General features: G+C 39.6%; 1 protein-coding gene across 2 annotated transcripts in view; it reads left to right on the plus strand.

The window, feature by feature from the left end:
* MCF2 (MCF.2 cell line derived transforming sequence) overlaps positions 1-24,782 on the plus strand; it is a 181,614-nt gene that overhangs the window by 101,280 nt on the left and 55,552 nt on the right. For both annotated transcript variants that reach the window (XM_077285261.1, XM_077285262.1), the window contains 9 exons: positions 2,705-2,824; positions 3,151-3,342; positions 5,030-5,221; positions 5,982-6,153; positions 8,123-8,211; positions 11,391-11,479; positions 12,139-12,205; positions 13,758-13,873; positions 23,289-23,358. In XM_077285261.1, the coding sequence (XP_077141376.1) occupies positions 2,705-2,824; positions 3,151-3,342; positions 5,030-5,221; positions 5,982-6,153; positions 8,123-8,211; positions 11,391-11,479; positions 12,139-12,205; positions 13,758-13,873; positions 23,289-23,358 (1,107 nt within the window). The remainder of the gene's footprint in view (positions 1-2,704; positions 2,825-3,150; positions 3,343-5,029; positions 5,222-5,981; positions 6,154-8,122; positions 8,212-11,390; positions 11,480-12,138; positions 12,206-13,757; positions 13,874-23,288; positions 23,359-24,782) is intronic.

The raw sequence follows: 24,782 nt of genomic DNA on the forward strand, positions 1-24,782 counted from the left end.
AGGGGATCAGTCAGGGGTAATATGGGAAGGGGCTCAATCAGGGGTGATACAGAGAAGGGGGTGCAGTGTGGGATAATAAAGGGGAAGGGGCTCAGTCAGGGCTGATAGGAGTAGGTGGCTCTGTAAGGGGTGATACAGGAGAGGGGATTCAGCTGTTGAGGATATAAGGGAAAAGGGCTCAGTCAGGGGTGATACAGGAGAGAGAGTGCCGTCGGGTAATACAGGGGAAGGGGCTCAGTCAGGGGTGATATAGGGGAGAGGGTACAATCAGGGGTGATTCAGGGAGATGGGGCTCATTTAGGGGTGACTCGGGGGGGTGCAGTCAGGAGTGATACAGGTGGAGGGGGCTCAGTCAGGTGTGAAACTGGGATGGAGCTCAGTCAGGAGTGATATGGGAAAGGGGGTGCAGTCAGTCAGGAGTGAAAGGAAAAATGAGGGAATGGGGCCCTCATTCATACATTCATGAATTAGCCTCGTCCCCCTCTATCACCCCTGACTAAATCTCCCCCATTTGCACTTACTCACTGTTAGGCTCCGTTAGTCATTGCTGCTGTAGCTGGAAGCCGTCTCCTTCTACTCCATACATTGTGCCTGCAATGATGTGGGAGAGGAGAAGACACAAACAAAGCTAATCAGTGTTAGCTTTATCAATGGCAGCACCTATCTCCCAGCTTGTTCAATGCAGGGAAGAGCCTTGATTAGAAGACAGAGATGGAACAGCGCTCTGTTCCTTATACATAGTTAGCTAGTCTGCAGCAGATGATGGTGTCAGCAGGGATGCGCACACTGCTTTCCCAGGTTGTCTAACACTGGGAGGAGTAGTAACGTACTGCTCGTCACTCCTCCCAGAGTTAGACAAACCAGGAGAGCAGTGCGTGAGTCACTGCTGACATGATCGTCTGCTATAGGCTACTTTCACACATCAGTTTTTTGCCTTCAGGCATAATCTGTCTATTTTTGGAGAGAGAGAGAGAGAGAGACTGACCGACTCTCCAGAATTGAAAATGCAGGAACAGGGCATAATCCGTTTATTGCTGGAACCGTCGCTGGGCGTTTTTTTGCCGGACAGAAAAAACGTTCATATGGACCTTTTCTTTGTCCGCCGGAAAATAAATTTTGGATGGATTCGGCAAAAAACGGACGAAATGTGTGGCCATCAAGCACAATCCAGTGCTAATACAACTCTATGAGAAAAAAACAGATCCGGCGGATTATGCCTGACGGCAAAAACCTGATGTGTGAAAGTAGCCATAGACTGCTTCTCACCATTTGTAAGAAAAAGAACGCTGTTGCACCCTGATGGCTTTTCGTGTCAACGCTTCTTCCATAGTTAGGCAACCCAGGAGAGTGGTCAGCATAGACATCACTGGCACACATGTCTTATGTTCACTGTGCCAGCAGGTGTCAGTGCCTAGGCCCACTGGAAAATCGTCCAGTCCTCCATTTGGCTAGTCTGACCCTGCCTGCAATATATTATGTATAATCCATAATGACATCCACAGGATAAAATTATTACATAACTCAATACAGGATAAGCAGCATCACAATACAAAATGACTCAAAAATTCAGTACAAATCATATATCCCAAATAGTACTTAATGTTTACCTGTAGACATGGTGAGACAACTATAGGGCTAGCCACACAAAGCACCTGTCACGGAGTGACTAGGGACTGTGGGTACCTACCCAATCCCTCAAACTAGTGTCGCCTTAGTCTATCCCTGTCTCCCAGATTACTCCTGAAGGTGGACACGCCAGGTTCACCTGCCTTGCTTTTCTCCTGTATTAACCCTGATCTGTTCCCTCCCCCACCCAGAGAGGTTTGAGCCTAAAGTGTATAGGATAATACTAACCAGACAAACAATGGAAGACAGACCGTGATAAAATAAAATTAAAATCATGCAAAATACCCTCTCCAAACAACAGAGTGAAACACAGTGGAGATATATGAAGAAGAAACCAAATAGGAGAGAATAAGGATGTTCACACAAACATTCTCCATGCAACTATCACCTGACCAACTCTCCAAATTCCTACTCCAAACACGAACTTCCCCTCCAACTCCTAACTAGGTAGTAAGAACTATCACTAGCAATTCCCAAGTGCCAGCAGTGAGCATATATAGCAGAGGGGAGTGGTCAACACTGAACAGCTGAGACAATCCAGGTTGTCAACTGACCCAATTAAGACTTGCACTGCCAGCAAGGAAAAAGCCTGCACTGTTTAATAAGATTTTTAAGACTTGCACTGCCAGCAAGGAAAAAACCTGCACTGTTTAATAAGATATTGAAGCAGTTTTAACCAGTTCAGGAGTTCAGCTAACCACACGATCTGCTGTCCCCTGTAGTATCCCTGTGAAAGCACTTCAACATGCATTTCATATATCTATCTGAAGGTGGTTTTAAGGGTTTTCTTTTTGTATTGTCTTGGTGGTTATATTGTTTGTCTTTATTATATTTATGCACTAGAGTAGATATATGGATTAACATAAGTATATTTTCAGTTAGTATTGGGCTAGATATTTATTGTTGCGCACTCGTCTAACAACTGCATAGAGGATATTTCATGTAGCTGACAAAGGACCAATACAAATAGAACATATAAAATGATACTGATAGGTAATAATAAAAAGAGCATGAAATAAATAGTATGTCATATTCCCTGAATGTAACATACTGTATACATACTATGTTATTATTATAGCTGAAGAATGCTACTGACTTTTTGATGGCACAACAAACCGGTGTTCCTGATACAGGAGAGAATATATCTGAGGTCAAGCAGAGAATATTAGAACTGGGTAACATTGAAGAGAGGTCAAAGGTATGACTGCTCATCTATACCATTTCTTCTATAAAGCTTTTCATAATAATCTTCTATACCAAGGCTAAGCTTTACTTCACTTGGACCTAAAATTTAGTTCCCAACCCTCATCCTGTATTTAAATACCTGACCGAGCCAACATTGATTGTGGCACCCAACTCCTGAGGCACCCAATTCCTGTGGCATGTGCCCTGGTTGTAACCTACACAAAATTTTTTGAAAATGGTCAAGAATTAAAAAAGTTATATCTTATGTAACTGCTTTTTTTTTTTTTTTTTATACAAGTTTGGTCAATACTTTGAATGTAACCCATTGTTATCTCACAGGAATTAATGGGACGGTCACAAATGGTGATTTTACATGGACACCAGCTAGCAGCAAATCATCATTATGCACTAAACCTAATCTGCCAGCAATGCAATGAGCTAAGGCATGCATCAGACATCTTATCTGAGGAGATAAGAAGAAAGCTGTCTCATCTCTCTACCACACATGAACTACATGTTCGACTGCAGCAGGTAACAGTGAATCTTCCAATATTTCAATGCCAGGTATAGTAATGTCAAAAGTACTCGAATTCACCTGTAGAAAGTACTCACCTATAAAAATAATCACTTGTGGATCTACTCACTTATAGAAATAATCATCTGTGGATTTACTCACCTATAAGAATAACGCCATGCAGAAAGTTCTCACCTATAAAAAATAATCATTTGTGGATTTACTCGCCTATAAAAACAATCATCTCTGGATTTATTCACCTATAAAAATAATCACTTGTGGATTTACTAACATATAGAAATAATTGCCTGTGGATTTACTCATATATAAAAATAAGCGTCTGTGGATTTATTCACCTATAAAAATAATCACTTGTGGATTTATTCACCTATAGAAATAATCACCTGTGGATCTACTCACTTATATAAATAATCATCTGTAGATTTACTCACCTTTAAAAATAACGCCACGTAGAAAGTGTTCTCCCATAAAAATAATGGCTTGCAGAAAGTACTTTTTTTCTGCATTTGTACTTTAATGAATATTTAGGATAATTTAAACAAGTCTAGTTCTCATTTTGAAGCACATAGTCACTTTAGAAGAAAGTGAATCGCTATTTAGGTATTTCTGGAGTGGGGCGCACTTTGTATAGGGCATTTTTTAAGGCACAGTCCTTCCCCATTGCCTGCATTCAGTGGGGCCATGAGCTGTCTCTCTCTCACCTGTATACATAAGTATTCATGCTGAGAGATAACAGAGAATCTATAAAAGGCCATATGTATACAAGCGACATGTCAATTTATGACACCACTTTATGCAGCATCTCTTGGGAATTCTATCCATTTATTACTCCAGGTAGAATAGATTTTGGAGGGTGGGAAATGTCTAACACAACAGTATTTTCCATTTTGAGATTTTTATATTTAGGGATATAGTTCAGCACTGGTCTAATACCAATAAAAAATATATCAGGAATTTGCCATAAGAAAAATACCCATAAGTGAAAAGTGCTACACCAAGAACTTCTAGTTCTAGAAACTGTCCAGCTCATCCTTTAACATGTCTACATAACATGCCAGCAGATAATTTTAGGTGGATTTCTTTTTAATTATGGTAATTTCTGTTGAGTAATTAAAAATGTAGGTTCTATAAGAATATTATTTTTCTTAGTTATTGTTAGAGTCACTTATTTGGTAGGGACAATGGTGGATTAAGCAAGGTATGCAAACACTTTAGCGTTATTTCTCTTTCAATTAGTTGCCATGATGAGCAGATTTTAAGTCCACCGCTCTCCTATATTTGTCATGCTAAGGGCTTACAGCCAAATCTCTCCCATAAAGTTGTGTGTATGTTTCTGATTTCGTACAGAGGCATATGACATTTGGTGCACTACAGTTACGTACAAAACTCAAAGAAGAAAAATGATACCAACGCATATGAGTGTAGATGTTCTCCTACGCATGGTGCTTGCTTTTAGAGGAGAATATCTGATGGCCTCCACAGCTCCATACTAAAGAAGCACTGCTGGACAGGCACTGTGCTAGTGTCCATAAGCTTTTATACTTGGTCAGAGGTTTCCTCTTTGTTTAGGTCTAATTTTATTCTCACTGAGTTTTCAGGATGAAGTTATCAATATCTGTCAATAGAAGCTTCTTCACATTTTTTTATATCCTTAAAAAGTTCATATATGCTGTTTTATTCCAGGCTCTTGAAAGCTGTGATAAAGGTGCATACTTTCTAGCTAACCAGCAAATGGACAAGTGCCAGTCAAGAGAAGGGGCTCAGAGAGCATTACAAGATGTTGAGAAGTTTCTAGACAGCTCTGAACTGGATTTAAGTTTTGATCCACAGTCCTTACAATATGATTTTGAGTCCATACTGACGGAAGAGTTGAAGGTAGCAGTTATCATTTGTTATGTTGTATTATGTGACTATGTTTCTGAAGGCTTAGGCAGACCTAATATACTTTGAAATAAATATTTGTTGGTTGTCTTGGCTCATGGACTACAGCATATAATGGCTTAAGTAGATTGTTCCATCAGGGCAACTTCTATTCTTATATTCTACTAAAGCATGCAGACGCCTAAGAGGGAAGCCCTTGTCTTCTGAACCACTCTAAGAGCCATAGTAGAAAGCCACTAACAAGCAGCTGCTTTGTTGCCATCCTGAAGTGCCTGTTTGTTAGGCAATCCCCACATGTATTCAAGCTGTTTAGCAGCTGCAAATCATGCAGCTGCGTCAACATAAACTAAATCTCTGAGCATGCCGAAATAGTCGGAGACCACCGAGTATCATCACTAGTCTAAAGTAAAAAAAAAAACTAATTGTCCATGTCAAAAGTTTCAAAACATTTTTGAAAACATCCTTAGACTCATCTAAGAAGAGCACCTAGGCCAATATTTTTTTTAGTAATTGTGGCTTTTCATTTGATCACTTGGATTTTTTTTAAACTTTGACCTAAATAATAATTATTTTGCCTTCCAGAAAGACTGTGTTAATGAAGAATAGTCTGATCTGGTCTATTTCCAGATTCCTGGAATTCTTTACAGAATTTGATTTATGATTGCTGCTTTTGACAATTTCTTGACAGTACTTCATTATAATTCGTGGCAGTTTAGGAGCCTCCATAAATGTTTGTATTTCTCTGATTTATTAGGCTCAAATTCAAGCTGTCCAAGCCAAGATTGAGAACGTCAGAGAACTCTTTGAAAACCGTCAAAGTTGTCTCAAGAAGTTGGCTGATAAGCAAGTGCGGCCAGTCCAATTAGTAGCTCCTCGTCCTGAGAATCCCCCTAGAGCTAAATCACCTCTTTTTTCTCCAAAGCATGGTAAATTGTTTATATAATGTCTGAACTTCGTATAGAATTAGATCCTGAATCTGCACGTTCTAAAGATGTTTCCAATATATAATGTATCTGTACAAACAGAATATAAATTAGTATATTAACAGCAGATTTCTACCACCTTCCAGATAGACACAAAGTCTATTCCCCTAAATGTATTTGTACTACTCTCTATTCATGCACCCAACTTGTTACTGATGTCTCTTTGATAAGGTATATTGCTAACTTACAGGCAGAAACGATTAGGCTAATTACCTTTCTGTAGGTTGAAAATTAGGCTGGGGATACATGGCATCTTTGGCTGTGACACCTTTCACATTACCAAAGTCCGCTAGGCGCTGCTGCTACATCCCAGCGAAATACAAGTGAATGGGTCACCTTGAAGCCCTGAGGATACTGCTGCCACAACTTGCTTGTCACAGTACGCTCAGGGTAGCAATGTGACCCCATTCTCTTGCATGTTGCTGCTATGTAGTAGCGACACCTAACGAACTTTGGTCATGTGACAAGTGTCGCTGCCAAAGTCTTCGTGTAACCCCAGCTTATATGTCTTCTCCTCTTTGGCATATAAAGAACCTTGGCTTTATCTATTAGTAGAAAGTCAATCGCAATAATTCATCACTACCCCTATGCTAGTGTTCTTTCATAAAGAGTTGCTAATTGTGGCACATCCTGTATTTGTGTCTTTTTTGCTGCTCATGGCACTTTTCTTAAAGAAGACATTTCTCCAAATGGTTCTTGTTGACCTGGACACACCATGTAATTGTGGCTGCTGAGCTGAACAAAACAGTTTTTTTTAATGTTACCTCTCCATTGTGGAGATATTAACAATCAAATATTTGACACCTAATGCGTTAACTTTAGTAAAGTGCAAGTGGGTGTAATTAGATATTTTTCACTGGGGGCATGTACTTCTGCCTCCTTTATGTTGCTGACCAATCATGAGCAGGCAGCAATGTAGAAGTACTGAAGGACCTGAGAGGATGTCATCAGGGTCACATGACCTGAGTCCACAGGTTCAACCAGCCAGAATGTGCAGCTTAAATAAGCACTGGAGATATATTACAAACACAGAAGTGTGGAGCTAATAATTCCAGTTAATATTTCCTTAACTTCTGTGCTGTGTAATATATTTCAAGTCCTTATTTCGGCTGCACACTCTGGCTGGTAGAACCTGTGGACTCAGGTCATGTGACCCTGATGACATCATCACAGGTCTTTCTGCACTTCTACATTGCTGCCTGCTCATGATTGGTAAGCATCATATAGGAGGCAGAAGTACACGCCCCCAGTAAAAGCTATCTGATAACACCCACATGGATTTAACTCATTAGGTGCCAAGTATTTGATTTCTAATATCTCTGCAAAGGAAAGGTGAAATAAAAAAAGCAAAAATGTTTTATTCCACTCTGCAGAAACTATTACATCACGTGTCCGGTTCAACATTAACAATTTGGTGAAAGGTCATCTTTAATAGTTGATAGGTAGAGGGAGGCACATACAGTCTTACAAAGTTGCTATAATTTACTCTAGAAAGTGTTGTAAATGATTGTGCAGATTCAGGCTTGCATATTTCTAATTTCCATGGGCAGGAACAGCAAGCACAGCTAGACACATATCATTCAAGCATGATTTTTAGTAATACCGGAATAAATAATAATACAGATCTTAATAAAGTCCACCCAATCACTGCTCCAAAATGTTTATATTTTGAATCATGAATGCTGCAATGCCATTACTTAGTTTAATTTGCTCATATTCATTGGGAAAAGTAATTGTAACCTTTATATAATTTTACATCACATAACATGAATGTAAAGATGAATAAACATTAAACTGTACCTTTTTGCTCATTCACATATTTTGATTCTGCATTCTTATATTGGAATGCTGTAATTTTTTGCTTCTAATCACCAGACAATTGTAATAAAGTTTACTTTATTTTGAAATAAAGGTATGGATTTCAATTCAAGTCTGAAGTTTTCATTTGACATAACATTGCCTGGAAAAAGGACCACGAGAAAAATGCAAACTTCTCGCAAGGTAACAAAATTCACATGTCGAGAATCTATTTAAAACAAACAAATCCTAGAGAAAAACTTCACATTATTTTGCAAAGTGCACAAACTTTTTACTATTCCAGTGGAATACAATGTTGTAGTTAATCTTGATCTACTGGTTTACCAGAGCACAGACCAGGATGGAGGGGGATACATAGCATGGTCATGTACAAAGATGTCATGGCTGTGGAGCAAGTGCAGTCATTCACTACAAGAACCTATGAGATGGCTGTTGGCTTGTTTGGCTAATAGCTATGTTTCCTGACTTTTCCACACACTGCAGAGGGTTCATATGTTCTCTATGGAGACAGCGGAGCAAGCTCCTGACAGATATCTCTGGCAGTAGATCTACTTGGAGAACAAAATGATTGGGCATTTGGGGGCCATACACCTAATATGGTTGGCCAATCCAACCAAAACTGGCAGGTTCCACCCTCATTAATCTAATGTGCATTGAGGTCTTATGGGGGTGTTCTCAAGTTTCAAAATTATCTACCATTCAAAGGATAGGGGATAACTTTCTGATTGCTGAGGTCTGACTGAAGTGGCCCCCAAACAATCCCGAGAACTGGGGCTCTGAAGAGCCCGGGCTGCACGGAACAGAGGTCGATCATGTGCACTGACTATTCATTCTGATCGGAGTGCCGAAAATCATCCGAGCGCTTCACCACTGCAATTAAGAATGAATGGAGCTGTAATGGTTAACCGCCATTTCATTCAGCATTCAGCCAAAGCTCTTCAAAGCCCCAGGTCTCAGGATCGGTGGGCACCATGGCGGTCAGAGGCAATTAGAAAGATATTCTCTATTCTGATAACTTTTAAAGGGGATAACTTTTAAACTTGAGAACACTTCTTTAAGTGCAGCTGATACGACTTATGGGGTCCTGAAGAAACTTAAACAGTCATGTGCCAAAAATTTGTAATAAAGTTCTCTGCTCAGCACATATGTATGTTCCCGATTCCCTGCTCTTTCATCTTAGCTAGGGCTCCATAAAATGTAAATTCATATAAACAAAGTTTTGCCACTCCTACTCTAAACTGTACAAACTTTGTACCTATCAAATACATTTAATAGATAAGTTATCATTCCTGAAATTATTTATTATTCAATTATTTGATTTTTTAAAACATTTCTTGTCTAATATTTCCCCCCAATTTTAATAACACTTTAGCAGGTGTCAGATTTTGCTTTCTTTTTGGTGCAGAGACCTTAAGGAAGTTGTCATCATGATTTTTTGGGGGGCACTAAACTTTATCAGCATGCAAAAGAGACACCAAAAGCACAACAAGAAAGCCAGCAAAACCGGCCTTTTTTTGTAGCATCTTCGAGAAGGTTTTGCCTGTTGAAAAAAAATGCAGCAAAAACACAACATGTGAACATAGCGTAAAAAACCTCCTGCAGATTAATTTCCCCAGCTACACAAACATTGTAAAACTAGTTTTACTTTTCTATAATTGAGACTATGTATGAAAGTTTCGGAGAGTCCAAACACAATTGGAATAATACATCACAGTCCTCTCCCTGTTTAGTGCAGATAAGATATTTCCAACAGGATCTTATAAAATGATATTACACTCCAGAGTATGTTCTAGTTACAAGGAATTAAAGAGGTTGTCCATTACTTTTTCATTGAGAAGCTCCACAATCGAGCAGTTCCGGCCACCGCCGCAGACACCGAGTACAGCTGATAGGTGGGGGTGTCAGGTGTCGGACCCTGACCGATCAAACATTTATGACCTATCCTATGGATAGATCATCAATGCAAAAGAAGTGGACAACCTCTTTATTAATAATATAATAAATAATTTAATGTCAACAATTGAATGTTTGCAGATTTTATAGAGGTAAGTATAAAATCTTCATGCAGATATCAAATAAACGTAGTTAAAAACAAGGATTTGTACAAAAGCTCCTAGTCTATGACAAGCGGTTTTCATCCATGATAGATATAATTATGCAACTTTCCATATTATCTGGATTACATGTGGGAGAATGATGAAGTGTGAGAATAGAACTCTCAGGAAAACATAAACTCTAGTGCTATTATCAGGAAATCAATTTTTTTTTATAAGAAACATATGCTCCATGTCCATCGTGTATCAGGATGCTTGCAGCCAAGTTGCATGGTTGATAAGTTAGGGAAGTGGTTAAGTGACCAAAAACGCTCAGAGTATTGATTGATTATGACATCAAAATACTTTTTAGGGTGTGTTCACACTTGATTTTGCAACATTAAACAATCGTCAATTGGTCATTATTTACCAATCAGTGGTCGCTCAATAACCTGTTGATAAAGGTAGACTGCACCACTTATCCACGCTGAATGATCTTTAATAGTTTGTTAAGCGCTCATAGGCTGCCTTTGTTTTCGGCAGCAGGACACAGGACGATGTGCTGCCAAGAACGATGATGTTTTGTTCAGCACAAAAAATCCTTCCACCCAATAGAAAAGCGCTTTCCTCATTCTTCAGGTGATCGGCAGCTTGATTAGATTGCAAGATTATAGTGAAAATGAAGGAATCTTCCAGTCTAAGTGGACCTCGAGGTCACTGTTCATTTTTTAATACTTGTTCCATCTTACCCAAGACTCTTATTGAGAGCTAAAGAAAAAAAATAGTTGTTTACTTCATTCACCTACTATCCACGCACTCTGTTTGTTCCCGGTGTGAATACAACCTCTTCTCTACTGGATGACATTGTGCGTTATCTTCTTCAGTAATGATTTTGTTGGCTATTGATATTGATGTGTTGAACTTCCAACCATGGTGTTTGGTAACATACTTCATGGCATACTCATTGCTTGTCCTTGCTGGCCCGTTTGATAGATCTTTTTTTTCATGATTTTTTTTTACAACCTTATGGCAAAACAGTATCTGATTTTTTATGATCCAATGGGAAAACAATCTTATTCAGAGTCTGCTGCTCTGATCCTACTATTTGGGGGGCAAAATACATTTCATAAAAGTTTCTGAACTACGTCACAAATTCTAGAACATATCAAAATAAAGCCAAAACCAAGTTATTGTCAAATGTGGATTGTAACTATTGGTTACTATACTATACTATTACTATAGGTAACTATAGGTTTTGTATACATTGATATAGTAAATGTGAACAATGTTCTATTTTTCGTATTATTTTTTTTTCCTTCGTCGTTTCAGATCGAAGTGATGCATGACTATCAAGAGAAAAGAAACTCGTTGCAATTTTTTATATCAGAAAGCGAGGATAGTTTGGATATACTTAAAGGGTAATTGTTGCGTCCTTTCTATAAAGAATTTAACAATCTAACGATCAACAAACTTCAACCCAGTTATACTAAAGAATTTGGATCAGTATTAAGTAAAATTAAAAGTAAAGACTGAGTGGCAGAAGACGAGTGAGGTTGAAAAAGAATTTGCTCAGAGTGAGGTCAACATTGACCAAAATGAGGTATTCATTGCTAGAGAGAGAATGAAGTTAAGCATACTCCTGCCATAATTCGTTAGTTTCTAATAAAAAATGATTTGTAGGGATGTAAGGTGCAGTCATTATCTACTGACCTTGTGAATATTTGTAAGAAGTAAAGATCTAGGTTGACTTATGCAGCCTGACCCTAATTATATGTATGGCAAGGTCACCACTGCAAAATCAAACATAGAATTTAGAAGAATAAGGAGTACATTTCAAAAATCTAAATTCTTTTAAGTCCAAACAATCAAAAAAAGTTATGGATATTTATCTAAAATAAGATAAATAAGAAGAAAAGGTCAGACTAAATCTATTGTACTGGAATAGAATATGTACTTTATGAAATACGTCAAAGAAACTTTTACTTTCCCGCCTTTGTTCTACACTTCCTTGCCCTGGAAATTATTTACAGATTGTATACAAATATAAGAGATTCTAACTGATTTTGTTTTGTTTCAGACACGTCATCCATGAGCTAGTAGAAACTGAGAGGATTTATGTGGAAGAGCTTTACACTATTTTATTGGTATGTAACCAGCGACTTTCTGGTGCTGTTTTAGGGGCCATGTGGTTGCCTGGGATGGGTATGAGCTGGAATTGCACTGTTACATTGCATTGTATTTGTAAGAGCTAATTTTAAGAAGCCAAAAGGGCTGATACCGTTATGTGACACCTTGATATTTGTAAAATGGACATTTAAAAAAAAATTGTAGTAGTGCACAATGGGAGATGCATAGTCTCCTCATTGTTTCCTATTTATAATAGTTCAGATTGTTGCAGGCCATATTGGAGTAAAGCAGAACTTTTAGTTTGGTTATCATCCAGCACCATCTAGAATGTCTTGTAAAATGGCTCCTTGGTTAATTTCATTGTCATTTTGGATCTGTTGTCAATCCAGGCACCCAATGGTTGCCTAGGAGTACTCTTAACTAGAGATAAGTGGATTGATCCACAAAGGTTTGATTTTGAGCAAAATTTTGTGAAATTTGTAGATCCCCCAAATTTGAACACTCGGCGGGCTCATCAAAAGAAAATGCCTGGCACCATTTCACACACTGCTGAATATTTAGTGAGTGGGCTAATGACGTCAATCATGGCCAAGCGGCTTCTTCATAATGCCTTGCAGCTATGTCACATCACATGGTCTAGCAGATCCAATCAAGGTGGACTATTTTAGCAAGTTTAAAATATGGAGGCAGTGCCTATTTAGCCTTTTCCAGGATAGAGGGAGGAGGAAAGAGTGCATAGTTTATACTACATTGAGGTAGATTATGGTGTGCCACTTCAGTGGTGAATCAGATTCAAAATGGGAGTCGTACTCTGTTGTGAATAATAAACCAAAGATTCATGTGATGCAGAGAAGTGCTGTACCTGCATAGTCACGTAACGTGACTGTGTGAATTGATTAATCTGCATACATTGCAGTAACAAGCACGTTAATAACAGCCTTTTTTATTCTTCACACGCTGCAAACAAGGAGGGCAATATTAAACCTCTCAGTGCTAATTTTGCTACTAAACCAAAATCCTAGAACCAAGGCTTGTGTGTGTTAGCTAAATGAAAAAAATCTCCATAGTCCAGAAATTTAAACAACTCTATCAACCTCGTAAAGTGTATGTTGTAAAAAAAAATGTTTTTTTTCACACACTTCTTTGATGTAATAGTTCAATATTAGACCACAAAAATACCACTGTTGATACCACAAGTTACCATTAGTTTTCCCTTAACCAGATAAGCTGAGGTCACTTAGACATTAATAAAGTTGTGTTTGTATTAAATAGGTCAAAATGGGTTCAATTCACAGTCGGGTGTATTATTCACATATTTTCTGGTCAATTAGAGGATTTTCAGTATTGGGATTTGTTGCAAATTTAATTGCTGTAAATCAATAAATCATATTTTTTGTGCAAAATTAGGCAAAGCTAGTGAATCCCAATTTCAAATGATCCACCCAGCTCTACTCTTAAGCTTTTCCAACCAGGGTTTCTTAATGTTGACAAGGAGGACCTAAGTAGTAGATTGTAGAAACTTTTTTTTTTTGCTATTAAAATATTAAAATATTCTGTTTCTTTCTGAAGGGATATAGATCTGAGATGGAAAACCCAGAAATGTTCAATTTTTTGCCATTAACCTTGAGGAACACAAAGAATATTCTATTTGGAAATATGCCACAGATATATGATTTCCATAACAAGTAAGATTGTTTGGATCATTATATATTTAACAATATTGTCTTCATGGTTGCACATTTTGATCTTACCTTTGTTTTCTTGGTTAGACTTTAAAAAATAATCTTTCCATTTTTATTGCATCTGGTTCACACTTTACGAGAAAGTATTTTAATCATGAATTACTTACCAGGAGGACTAATTATCAGGTTGGGTATTAGCCATTTTGACACATCCAATGGTACAAGCACACAACACTGGCCTATTAGTAGGGGTCCATCTGTAACCTGTCTACTTCTGCCTGCCCAATAACACGGCTTCAAATCCATTCAGCTGGGTGTATTGTTTTCATGTTATGATTGCACATTTATGTGCAGGAACAAGATTGAGTTGTAATAGCAGCTTCATGATTTTGATGGACCAGGAATTATTATTTATTTAGCATTAGTTGTTGGTGGTGCAGTGTAGTCAACTGCTATCAATAGCACATAATTACATTATCATATGTATGAAATTACTAGATGATTGTTTCTAATGTGGAGCACTATCCCAAATAAAAGCTAGTAGTAGTCAAATATTTGAAAATATTTGAAACTCACTGTAGAGGTAACTTGATCGATTGATCTAAAGCTTGCTGCATAGATACAGTAACATAACCCAGTTCCCTACAAAGATTAGATTCAAAATGACTACATAGGTGCAGAACAAAACTTACTATGAATATATAGTAACTGATCCAAGCTCACTAAAAAGATACATTGTCAGTAAGAGAACAAAATCAAAATGCATACAAACTTGTAAAGTGTTGGGAAAAATAGTATGTAAATACAGTAAAATAACCAAACTTACTACATAGATGTAGTAACAGAACCTAGCATACTGTGTAGATTTGGTTACTAACACAAGTGCAAGATATAGATATGGTTACAGAAACAAGTTTACTACATAGATACTGTAACTGAACTATTCTTAGTACATAGATCCGGTAACAGAACCAATCTTTCTACATAGATATGTTAACAGAACCAAGCATAATACATAGACATAGATACAGAAGTATGCTTAATATATAGATATGGTTACAGAACTGTTTACTACATAGATTGCAGAGATCCAGATATGTTAACAGAACCAATCTTACTACTTAGATACAGAAACAGAACAAGTTTGCTACATAGATGCCATTAAAAGAACAAAGCACACAATATAGAAATGATATGTTACACTACAGTATAATCGTAAGGCTGATTGAAAAGTATAAGTAGGCTATTGTTGAAATTTATTGTTAGGCAAATAAACAAATTAGAGGTTATGTTTGCTTAATCTACATCAACATGTCAGAATAAGTATAAATCCACTTCTATTGTACAAACACACAAAAACAGATTCACCATAAACAACATGGAATTGACATACCTGAACACATTTAAAGGTCTGTTGTGAACTCAGCCCAGGTCATAGACTTAGCAAATGGTGTATGTCGCAAACATTCTAATACATTTTTAATCCCTACCCAACATATGACGTACAGTTACATCATATGTCAGATCCCTGACTTTGATGTGGACTGTATTATTCAGCCATCATCTGCCTCTGACAGTGGCATTTAACAGGAGCTGGCAGGGGGACACATCATTACATGCACCCATCAGGCATTCCACGCACCTTTTTTTTTACACCCATCTTGGAAAAAGGGGATGAAAAACCAGAAACAACCCCCCACCCCCATAAAATAGCCCGGTGTTGAAGGAGTTAAACACACACATACACACAGCAACATATCTTATAAACACACAGACATGCTCTTACATATATATGCACACATATAGGCATTAATACGGAAATTTACCTTTGGAGGGGTGATCTGGGGACCCTGAGGTTTTGAAATGCTCTTAATACATCTCATGTAACACATGAAGTAGAGATGTCTGCTGAAAAAACACTTGCGTGATCATCTAAACACAGCATGTACAGTTAAGTCCATATATATTTGGACAGAGACAACATTTTTCTAATTTTGGTTATAGACATTACCACAATGAATTTTAAACAAAACAATTAAGATGCAGTTGAAGTTCAGACTTTCGGCTTTCATTTGAGGGTAGCCACATTAAAATTGGATGAAGGGTTTAGGAGTTTCAGCTCCTTAACATGTGCCACCCTGTTTTTAAAGGGACCAAAAGTAATTGGACAATTGACTCCAAGGCTATTTCATGAACAGGTGTGGGCAATCCCTTCGTTATGTCATTCTCAATTAAGCAGATAAAAGGCCTGGAGTTGATTTGAGGTGTGGTGCTTGCATTTGGAAGGTTTTCCTATGAAGTAAACATGCGGTCAAAGGAGCTCTCCATGCAGGTGAAACAAGCCATCCTTAAGCTGCGAAAACAGAAAAAAAACATCCGAGAAATTGCTACAATATTAGGAGTGGCAAAATCTACAGTTTGGTACATCCTGAGAAAGAAAGAAAGCACTGGTGAACTCATCAATGCAAAAAGACCTGGGCGCTCACGGAAGACAACAGTGGTGGGTGATCGCAGAATAATCTCCATGGTGAAAAGAAACCCCTTCACAACAGCCAACCAAGTGAACAACACTCTCCCGGAGGTCGGCGTATCAATATCCAAATCTATCATAAAGAGAAGACTGCATGAAAGTAAATACAGAGGGTTCACTGCACGGTGCAAGCCACTCATAAGCATCAAGAAGAAAAAGGCTAAAAAACATCTAAAAAAGCCAGCACAGTTCTGGAAGAACATTCTTTGGACAGATGAAACCAAGATCAACCTCTACCAGAATGATGGAAAGAGAAAAGTATGGCGAAGGTGAGGTACAGCTCATGATCCAAAGCATACCACATCATCTGTAAAACACGGCGGAGGCAGTGTGATGGCTTGGGCATGCATGGCTGCCAGTGGCACTGGGTCACTAGTGTTTATTGATGATGTGACACAGGACAGAAGCAGCTGAATGAATTCTGAGGTATTCAGAGCCGCCATACTGTGTGCTCAGATCCAGCCAAATGCAGCCAAACTGATTGGTCGTCATTTCATACTACAGATGGACAATGACCCAAAACATAAAGCCAAAGCAACTCAGGAGTTTATTAAAGCAAAGGAGTGGAATATTCTTGAATGGCCAAGTCAGTCACCTGATCTCAACCCAATTGAGCATGCATTTCACTTGTTAAAGACTAAACTTCAGACAGAAAGGCCCACAAACAAACAGCAACTGAAAACCACCGCAGTGAAGGCCTGGCAGAGCATCAAAAAGGAGGAAACACAGTGTCTGGTGATGTCCATGAGTTCAAGACTTCAGGCAGTCATTGCCAACAAAGGGTTTTTAACCAAGTACTAGAAATGAACATTTTATTTAAAATTATTTAATCTGTCCAATTACTTTTGGTCCCTTTAAAAACAGGGTGGCACATGTTAATGAGCTGAAACTCCTAAACCCTTCATCCAATTTTAATGTGGATACCCTCAAATGAAAGCTGAAAGTCTGAACTTCAACTGCATCTGAATTGTTTTGTTTAAAATTCATTGTGGTAATGTCTATAACCAAAATTAGAAAAATGTTGTCTCTGTCCAAATATATATGAACTTAACTGTATTTATATGGAGAGCTGTTGAAAACGTATGGGCCACTCTGTTAGAGGGGTACTACTAGGCTGGGTTCGAACCTGGGAATTATATTTTCCAGCATGATAGCAGAATAAAGCTCTTTTAATCTTTCATCACCTGGACGGGATGCTGTTCCTTTTTTGTACTAGATCTATAGATAATATCTATTGATCTATGTATAGATCTATCTATTATCTATCTTTCTCATTCCATCTATCTATCTATCTATCTATCTATCTATCTATCATCTATCTATCTATCTCATTCCTTCTATCTATCTATAGATCTATCTATGTATCTTATTCTATCTATCTATCTATCTATCTATCTCTCTCATTCCTTCTATCTATCTATCTATCTATCTATCTATCTATCTATCTATCTATCTATCTATCTATCTCATCTTCTATCTATCTCCATCTATCTCATTCCATCTATCTAGATAGGTAGAAGGAATGAGATAGATAGATAGAAGGAATGAGATAGATAGATAGTAGATAGATAAATAGAAGGAATAAGATAGATATATCTATGGATACATGTAGATATATGGATAACTAGATAGATATATGGATAGATATATCTATGTATCTATAGATATATCTATCTAAAGATAGATATATCTATAGATATATAATAGCAAGGCCGATGTTTATTAATGAAAAATATGTTTAATTCTAAAAAAAAAACGGGAAAAAAATGGCATGGGCTCCCGCATAATTTTCTGTGCCAGAGGGAGAAAGCCGACGGCCTGGGGCCAATATTGTAGCCTGGGAAGAGGGTAATACCCATGGCCCCTTCCCAGGCTATGAATATCAGCCCGCAACTGTCTGCGTAGCCTTTACTGGCTATTAAAATAGGGGGACCCCCCAAAAAATGATGTGGGGTCCCCCTATATTTTATAGCCAGAAAGACTATGCAGACAGCTGCGGGCTGATATTCATAGCCTTGGAAGGGGCCATGGATATTGCCCCTGCCCCTGGCTACAAATACCAGCCCGCAGCGCCCCAGAAATTGCGCAGCTCTAAGATGCTCCAATTCTGGCACTTAACCCCTCTCTTCCCACTCCCGTGTAGCAGTGGAATATGGGGTAATAAGAGGTTAATGTCACCTTTGTATTGTAAGATGACATTAAGCCCGGTTAATAATGGAGGGGCGTCAATAAGACGCCTATCCATTATTAATCCTATTGTAGTGAAAGAGTTAAAAAAAAGACACAGCCAGAAAAAAAGTATTTTAATATTCTTAATTTCACCAACCTTACAACAATGTCTAATTCCTGCAACGCTCTTGATCGCCTGCAAAAAATTAAAAATAATAAACCAACCGTATACTCCCTGTCTGATGCAGTCCAATTATTAGCAAGTGTCGCACGACGATCTTCCCTATAGAGCTGTCACATCAGGACATGTGACAGCTCTATAGACCTTCAGTGACACACTGACAGGAGACAATGGCTCCTGCAGTGCATCACTGAAGAGGTTACCTGAAGTTCATTGCTTTCACTTTATGGCAATGCTTCGTGGGAATTTTCCCACTCAACAGTGCTGCAAGTGAGACTATGAACTATACTCATAGCGGCGGAGGGATCCAGCGTGGAAGAATACCTTCCGTCATTGTATCCTGGAGCCCCTGGAGAGCGGTCACATCAGCTGATGTGGCAGCTCTCCATGGGAGATCATCGTGGGACAATCATATTAATTGGATTTCTGCAGATAAGGGAGTATATTGTTGGTTTAATATTTTAATATTCTTTTACAGGAGATCAATGGCTTTGGGATGAAGGTGATTGATGAGTATGTACTCTATGTTGTATATACTGTATGTAATGTATGTGCTGTATGCTGTATGCACTGTATGTTGTATGCACTGCATGTTGTATGTACTGTATGTTGTATGCATTGTATGTTGTATGCACTGTATGTACTGTATGTTATATGCACTGTATGTACTGTATATTGTATGCACTGTATGTTGTATGTACTGTGTTTACTGTATGTTTGTATGTACTGTATGATGTATGCACTGTATGTACTGTATATTGTATGTACTGTATGTTGTATGTACTGTATGTAGAATGTACTGTATGTACTGTATGTAGTATGTACTGTATGTACTGTATGTACTATGTACTAAATGTAGTTTGTACTGTATGTACTGTATATTGTATGTACTGTATGAAGTATGTACTGTATGTAGTATGTACTGTATGTTGTATGTACTGTATGTAGTATGTACTGTATGTAGTATGTACTGTACTACTGTCCCATCATTGGCTAAAGTGTCAATCACTGTCACTGTAGCAGGCATAGCCGGATGGGACTTGTAGTCTCATCGGACGATGCCTGCACACACACACACACACACACACCCCCCCAGACATCCCGCAGACCCCTGGACAGTGCCGCACAGCCCCGGACAGCGCCGCATAGCTCTGGACAGCGCCACAGAGCCCCAGACAGTACCGCAGACCACCGGACTGCGCCGCAGACCCCCGGACAGCGCCGCACAGCATCGGACAGTGCCGCAGACTCCCGGAGACCCACAGACAGCCTGCAGACCCCGCCCACACAGACACGCACACAGTCACCATCCACACTCCGCCCACACACTTCCCTCCTCCCGATCTGCAGCGTTTCATCCTCAGTTAAACCGCAGATCTTTTTTACATCAGCGGTTTTGCTGTGGATGTGCCTGACTCAATGCAAGTCAATGGGTGCAGAAACGCTACAGATCCGCACAAAGAATTGACATGCTGTGGAAAAACGCCGCTGCGTTTCAGCGCTTTTTTTCCACAGCATTTGCATAGCGGATTTGGTTTTCCATAGGTTAACATGCTACTGTAAAATGCATGGAAAACTGCTGCAGACTGCAGCGTCAAAAACGCTGAGGATCCGCGGGAAAATCCGCAACGTGTGCTCATAGTCTGAATCCCGCGCCGCTCAAAGCCGCGCGGCACCGCTCATTGGCTGAGTTCCCCAGCCAAAGCCAGTGGGCGGCTCAGCCAATGAGCACAGCCGTGCGGCTTTGGCAGGGGATTTGAATCCTGTGCGGCTCATTGGCTGAGGCCAGAGGCGCTCAGCCAATGAGTGGTGCCGCGCGGCTTGGCAGGGGATTCAAACCTCACGCCGCAACGCTCATTGGCTCAGCCGGCAGGGCGGAGGATTTGAATCCCACGCCGCTCTTTGGCTGAGCGCCAGCGCCGCTCAGCCAATGAGCGGTGCCGCGCGGCTTTGCGGGTGATATGAATCCCGGCCACCATATCGGAATACCCATAACTTGGGTGTTCCAATATGGTGGTCGGCGTAGTTCCGATGCGAGCAGCTGGGAAATGAGCATCTGGCGCCGCTCATCTCCAGGCTGCGTCGCCGCTGACCTTCCTGCAGCGGGAGATGAGCCGCTGATCTCCTGACGGAATAGCAGTGCCATTTTTGTCAGTTGTGGAGGCACAGTTCGAGGCCTTACGGCCACGGTGGATTGTGGGATAGCGACACAATCGCTAGAAGCTATGACAGAGCCGATTGGTAATTATATATTATATGGTTATTACGGAGCCATGGAGCAGTAGTTGTACTATAAATATATATTAATTAGTAATTTTTTGTCCTCTAAAGAGACACCCAGAAACTGAGGGTTCTTCTCAGCCACAGCCCCTTTGGTCGGCAGCTAGGATCATCCTTCCCCTCCTGTTGTCTAACATATAGAGGATGCTAAGGCTACATATGTACCCCATCTTACTTACTGTCTGGAGGAGAGGTGGCTCACTCTTTTGAGCCATTGTTTCTGGCATGCACATTCCCTCCCTCCTGTAACAGTAATAATCTTTTATATAAAGCCAATATATTGAGCAGCATTTTACAGTTTAGCGGGTACATGTATCCTCTTTTTGTGCACGTCTTAAGGTACCGTTACACTAAACGACTTACCAACGATCACGACCAGCGATACGACCTGGCCGTGATCGTTGGTAAGTCGTTGTGTGGTCGCTGGGGAGCGACCAACGATCAGGGGAATGACTTCGGCATCGTTTAAACTGTCTTCAATGATGCCGAAGTCCCCCTGCAGCACCCGGGTAACCAGGGTAAACATCGGGTTACTAAGTGCAGGGCCGCGCTTAGTAACCCGATATTTACCCTGGTTACCATTGTAAAAGTAAAAAAAAAAAAAACACTACATACTCACATTCTGATGTCTGTCACGTCCCCCGCCGGCGTCCACAGGGTTAAAACTGTTTTCGGCAGGAGCGCTGCTAATGCTGCGCTGCTGCCGAGAACTTCCCTGCACTGAATGTGTCAGTGGCGCGCCGGCAGTAACATCGGTGACGTCTCTGCTTTACAGGCCGGCACTGACACAGTCAGTGCAGGAAGCTCTCGGCAGCAGCGCAGCATTAGCAAGCGCTCCTGCTGAAAGCGGTTTTAACCCTGTGGACGCCGGGGGACATGACAGACATCAGAATGTGAGTATGTAGTGTTTTTTTTAACTTTTACAATGATAACCAGGGTAAATATTGGGTTACTAAGCGCGGCCCTACACACTTTCCCCGCAGACGAAGCCACAGGCGAAACGCGCATCCGGGTTGGGTCACCGGCACCGCCATTACTCACAGGTAATTGACTTTTCACATTTATATTCCTTATTCCAATATATCAGACCTTCTTTAGGGCATTAGAGCCCTTATCCTGTCATTCATTCCTTTGAAACCATTATGGTCATACAGACAGTGGCAAAAGGTTTAGACTTTTAGTGCATTAGTGCAATTTATATTATGTTATAAGACACATTATGGAATAGGTGCAATATTTGGTGAATAATATCTATACTCACCTTTAAGGGATATATATATTTTTTTACATCCATGTTATTTATTCATTGCCTGTGTGGTATTTTGCAGTGTTTTTTCTGTGCAGTTTTATCCCCAATTTTTACTTGTTCATTGATAATAATAAAAAATATATATGTTGTTTGAAAGATATATCTAAATAAAGGAAATTTGTTTTATATATTCCATGGCTAAATGCTTCCATTCTCCTAAATTGGATGTGTGCTGTCTTTGAAGCATGCCATATTACTAGGCGGTATTTTTTGGTGTTTTTTTTTTTTAAGTAGTTGGCAGTGTGGGTGGCCATCTGATTCCAGGCAGGTTGAGTCACCAGGCAGTTCCCCAGTTTTCTCATTTTATATTCAGCCTTTCTGGCCCTAAAAGCTAATAGGAAACTGTCCCTGGGGGCATTGGCCCACCGCCAGGTCACAACTGCCCCTAGTTAGCCAAGTTTTCTCTTCATCCTGAAATTGGTCCTCTATGGAGGTGCATATAATATGAAGAGATGATATTTAGCTTTTATCTCTGATTGTATTGGCACTGAACATGCAGAAAACTTGCCAAGGCAATGTGCATTTCTATTACAAATGCTGGTGGTCAAGTTGCTTCATAAATCCCACTATATGTAGTGTTTTCAGACCAGTTGCTGGGTGGGTGAGTCAGACAGAAGACTTGGCTAATAGGATGGCATTGCTGTAGGAACTGTCCAAATAGAGAAAATATAATATAATTATAGTAAAAAGAAAAGTTAACGATATTCAGAGATCAGGATTGTAACATTTTGGGAAAAGTATTGATTGCCTGGGAAAAGCAGCAACAATTTTATGTGATGTCCAACAAGTGAAATATAACAGCAATTTGTTCTGCTACCCAATCCTTTGTTCTGAGGAATGACTTATGTAAACAGAGCCTGATTACCAAATGCAAGAAAATGGGCTTAGAATTGGATAGTTGATAAAAGTCTCCTCATTTAATATCCATTTTTTGCTTGATTTTAAACAGAGTTTTTCTTCTGAACCTTGAGAGCTGCATCGGAGCGCCAGAAAGAGTTGGTTATTGTTTTTTAGAAAGGGTAAGTAAAGAATTTATTAAGAGAAGTATATAAGTGCATGAAGATTTATTCATCTACTTTCAGCCCTCAGAACAAATAAACTAGAATGACTTTATGTAGCCTCATTCTTCCACTGCCTTTTTCTCATTTTCTCATTTCACTTTTTATGTGTAAGTAAATATCCTAAAAATATACTTTTTAGCTACTGTAGATGCTCACGATAGTAAGGTGAACATTGCCAGTGTCTCTTTAAAGGATAACGTAATATCGGTGATACCTCTGGGAATACTTTTGTTCTGGTTGTAAGTCAGTTTTAACAATTTGAGAGAGAAGTGTGTGTTCGGGCAAGCGGTAAAGCAGCTAAGGCTACGTTCACACTAGCGTTGTGCGCCGTTGCGTCGGCGACGCAACGCACAACGCACGCAAAAACGCATCAAAACGCACGCAAAAACGCTGCGTTTTGCGACGCATGCGTCGGTTTTTGCCGAAAATCGGACGCAAGAAAAATGCAACTTGTTGCGTTTTCTTGGTCCGACGCTTGCGGCAAAAAAGACGCATGTGTCGCACAACGCAACAAAAAAAACGCATGCGTCCCCCATGTTAAGTATAGGGGCGCATGACGCATGCGTCGCCGCTGCGTCGCCGACTCAAACCCGACGCACATTAGCTTAACGCTAATGTGAACGTAGCCTAACAAAGTCACCGCAGGGTGCACAAACATAGAGTTCAGATTCACCCAGAGAACTTTTTCCTTCTTTTTTTTTATAAAGCCAGGAGTTTATGTAAGTGATAAAGGGAAAGACGTGAGCTGCAATTTTGTACCCACTCCTTATTTTGGGAAAATGCCCTGAAATAATTTGGCCATAGAGTGGGGAAACGTAATATTGGTAGACCTACGTACTGTATATCTTAATTTACATACAAAATACAACCAAAATAATACTACAACATTCCAACAACTTCTAGACTTTATTAGCTCTCCTTCTGGAGGAACTATATTATTACGTGTTGCAAACACCTACATTTGCTCAATTTTTTTTATGGAAATTCGATTAGCATAAAATCCATTAGATGCATTATGGAGTGTGTTCCGATGTCAATAAAAGACATTTATTATGCTCCAATGTCACTCCAGACCCACGAACTTAAGAAAAAAAAGGAGTAAAAAATAAAAAAGTTTTATACTCACCATGCCTCTTACATGTCCCACTGTGGCAGCTGCACTGGCTCCCTTCAGCTCCAGTCTTCTCTCCAGTCTTCACTTGTCAGGGTCGCTGACACTCCCTATGCCTCATGTGATGCTGAATCTCCACATGACATCATGACTAGGGTTGAGCGAAACGGATTGGACAAATTAAAAAATCGCCAACTTTCGGCAAAGTCGGGTTTCATGAAACCCGACCCGTTCCTAGTGTGGGATCAGCCATGCGGTCGGCGATCTTCGT

The sequence above is a fragment of the Ranitomeya variabilis genome, chromosome 2 (assembly GCF_051348905.1).
Source record: "Ranitomeya variabilis isolate aRanVar5 chromosome 2, aRanVar5.hap1, whole genome shotgun sequence".
Lineage (NCBI taxonomy): Eukaryota > Metazoa > Chordata > Amphibia > Anura > Dendrobatidae > Ranitomeya > Ranitomeya variabilis.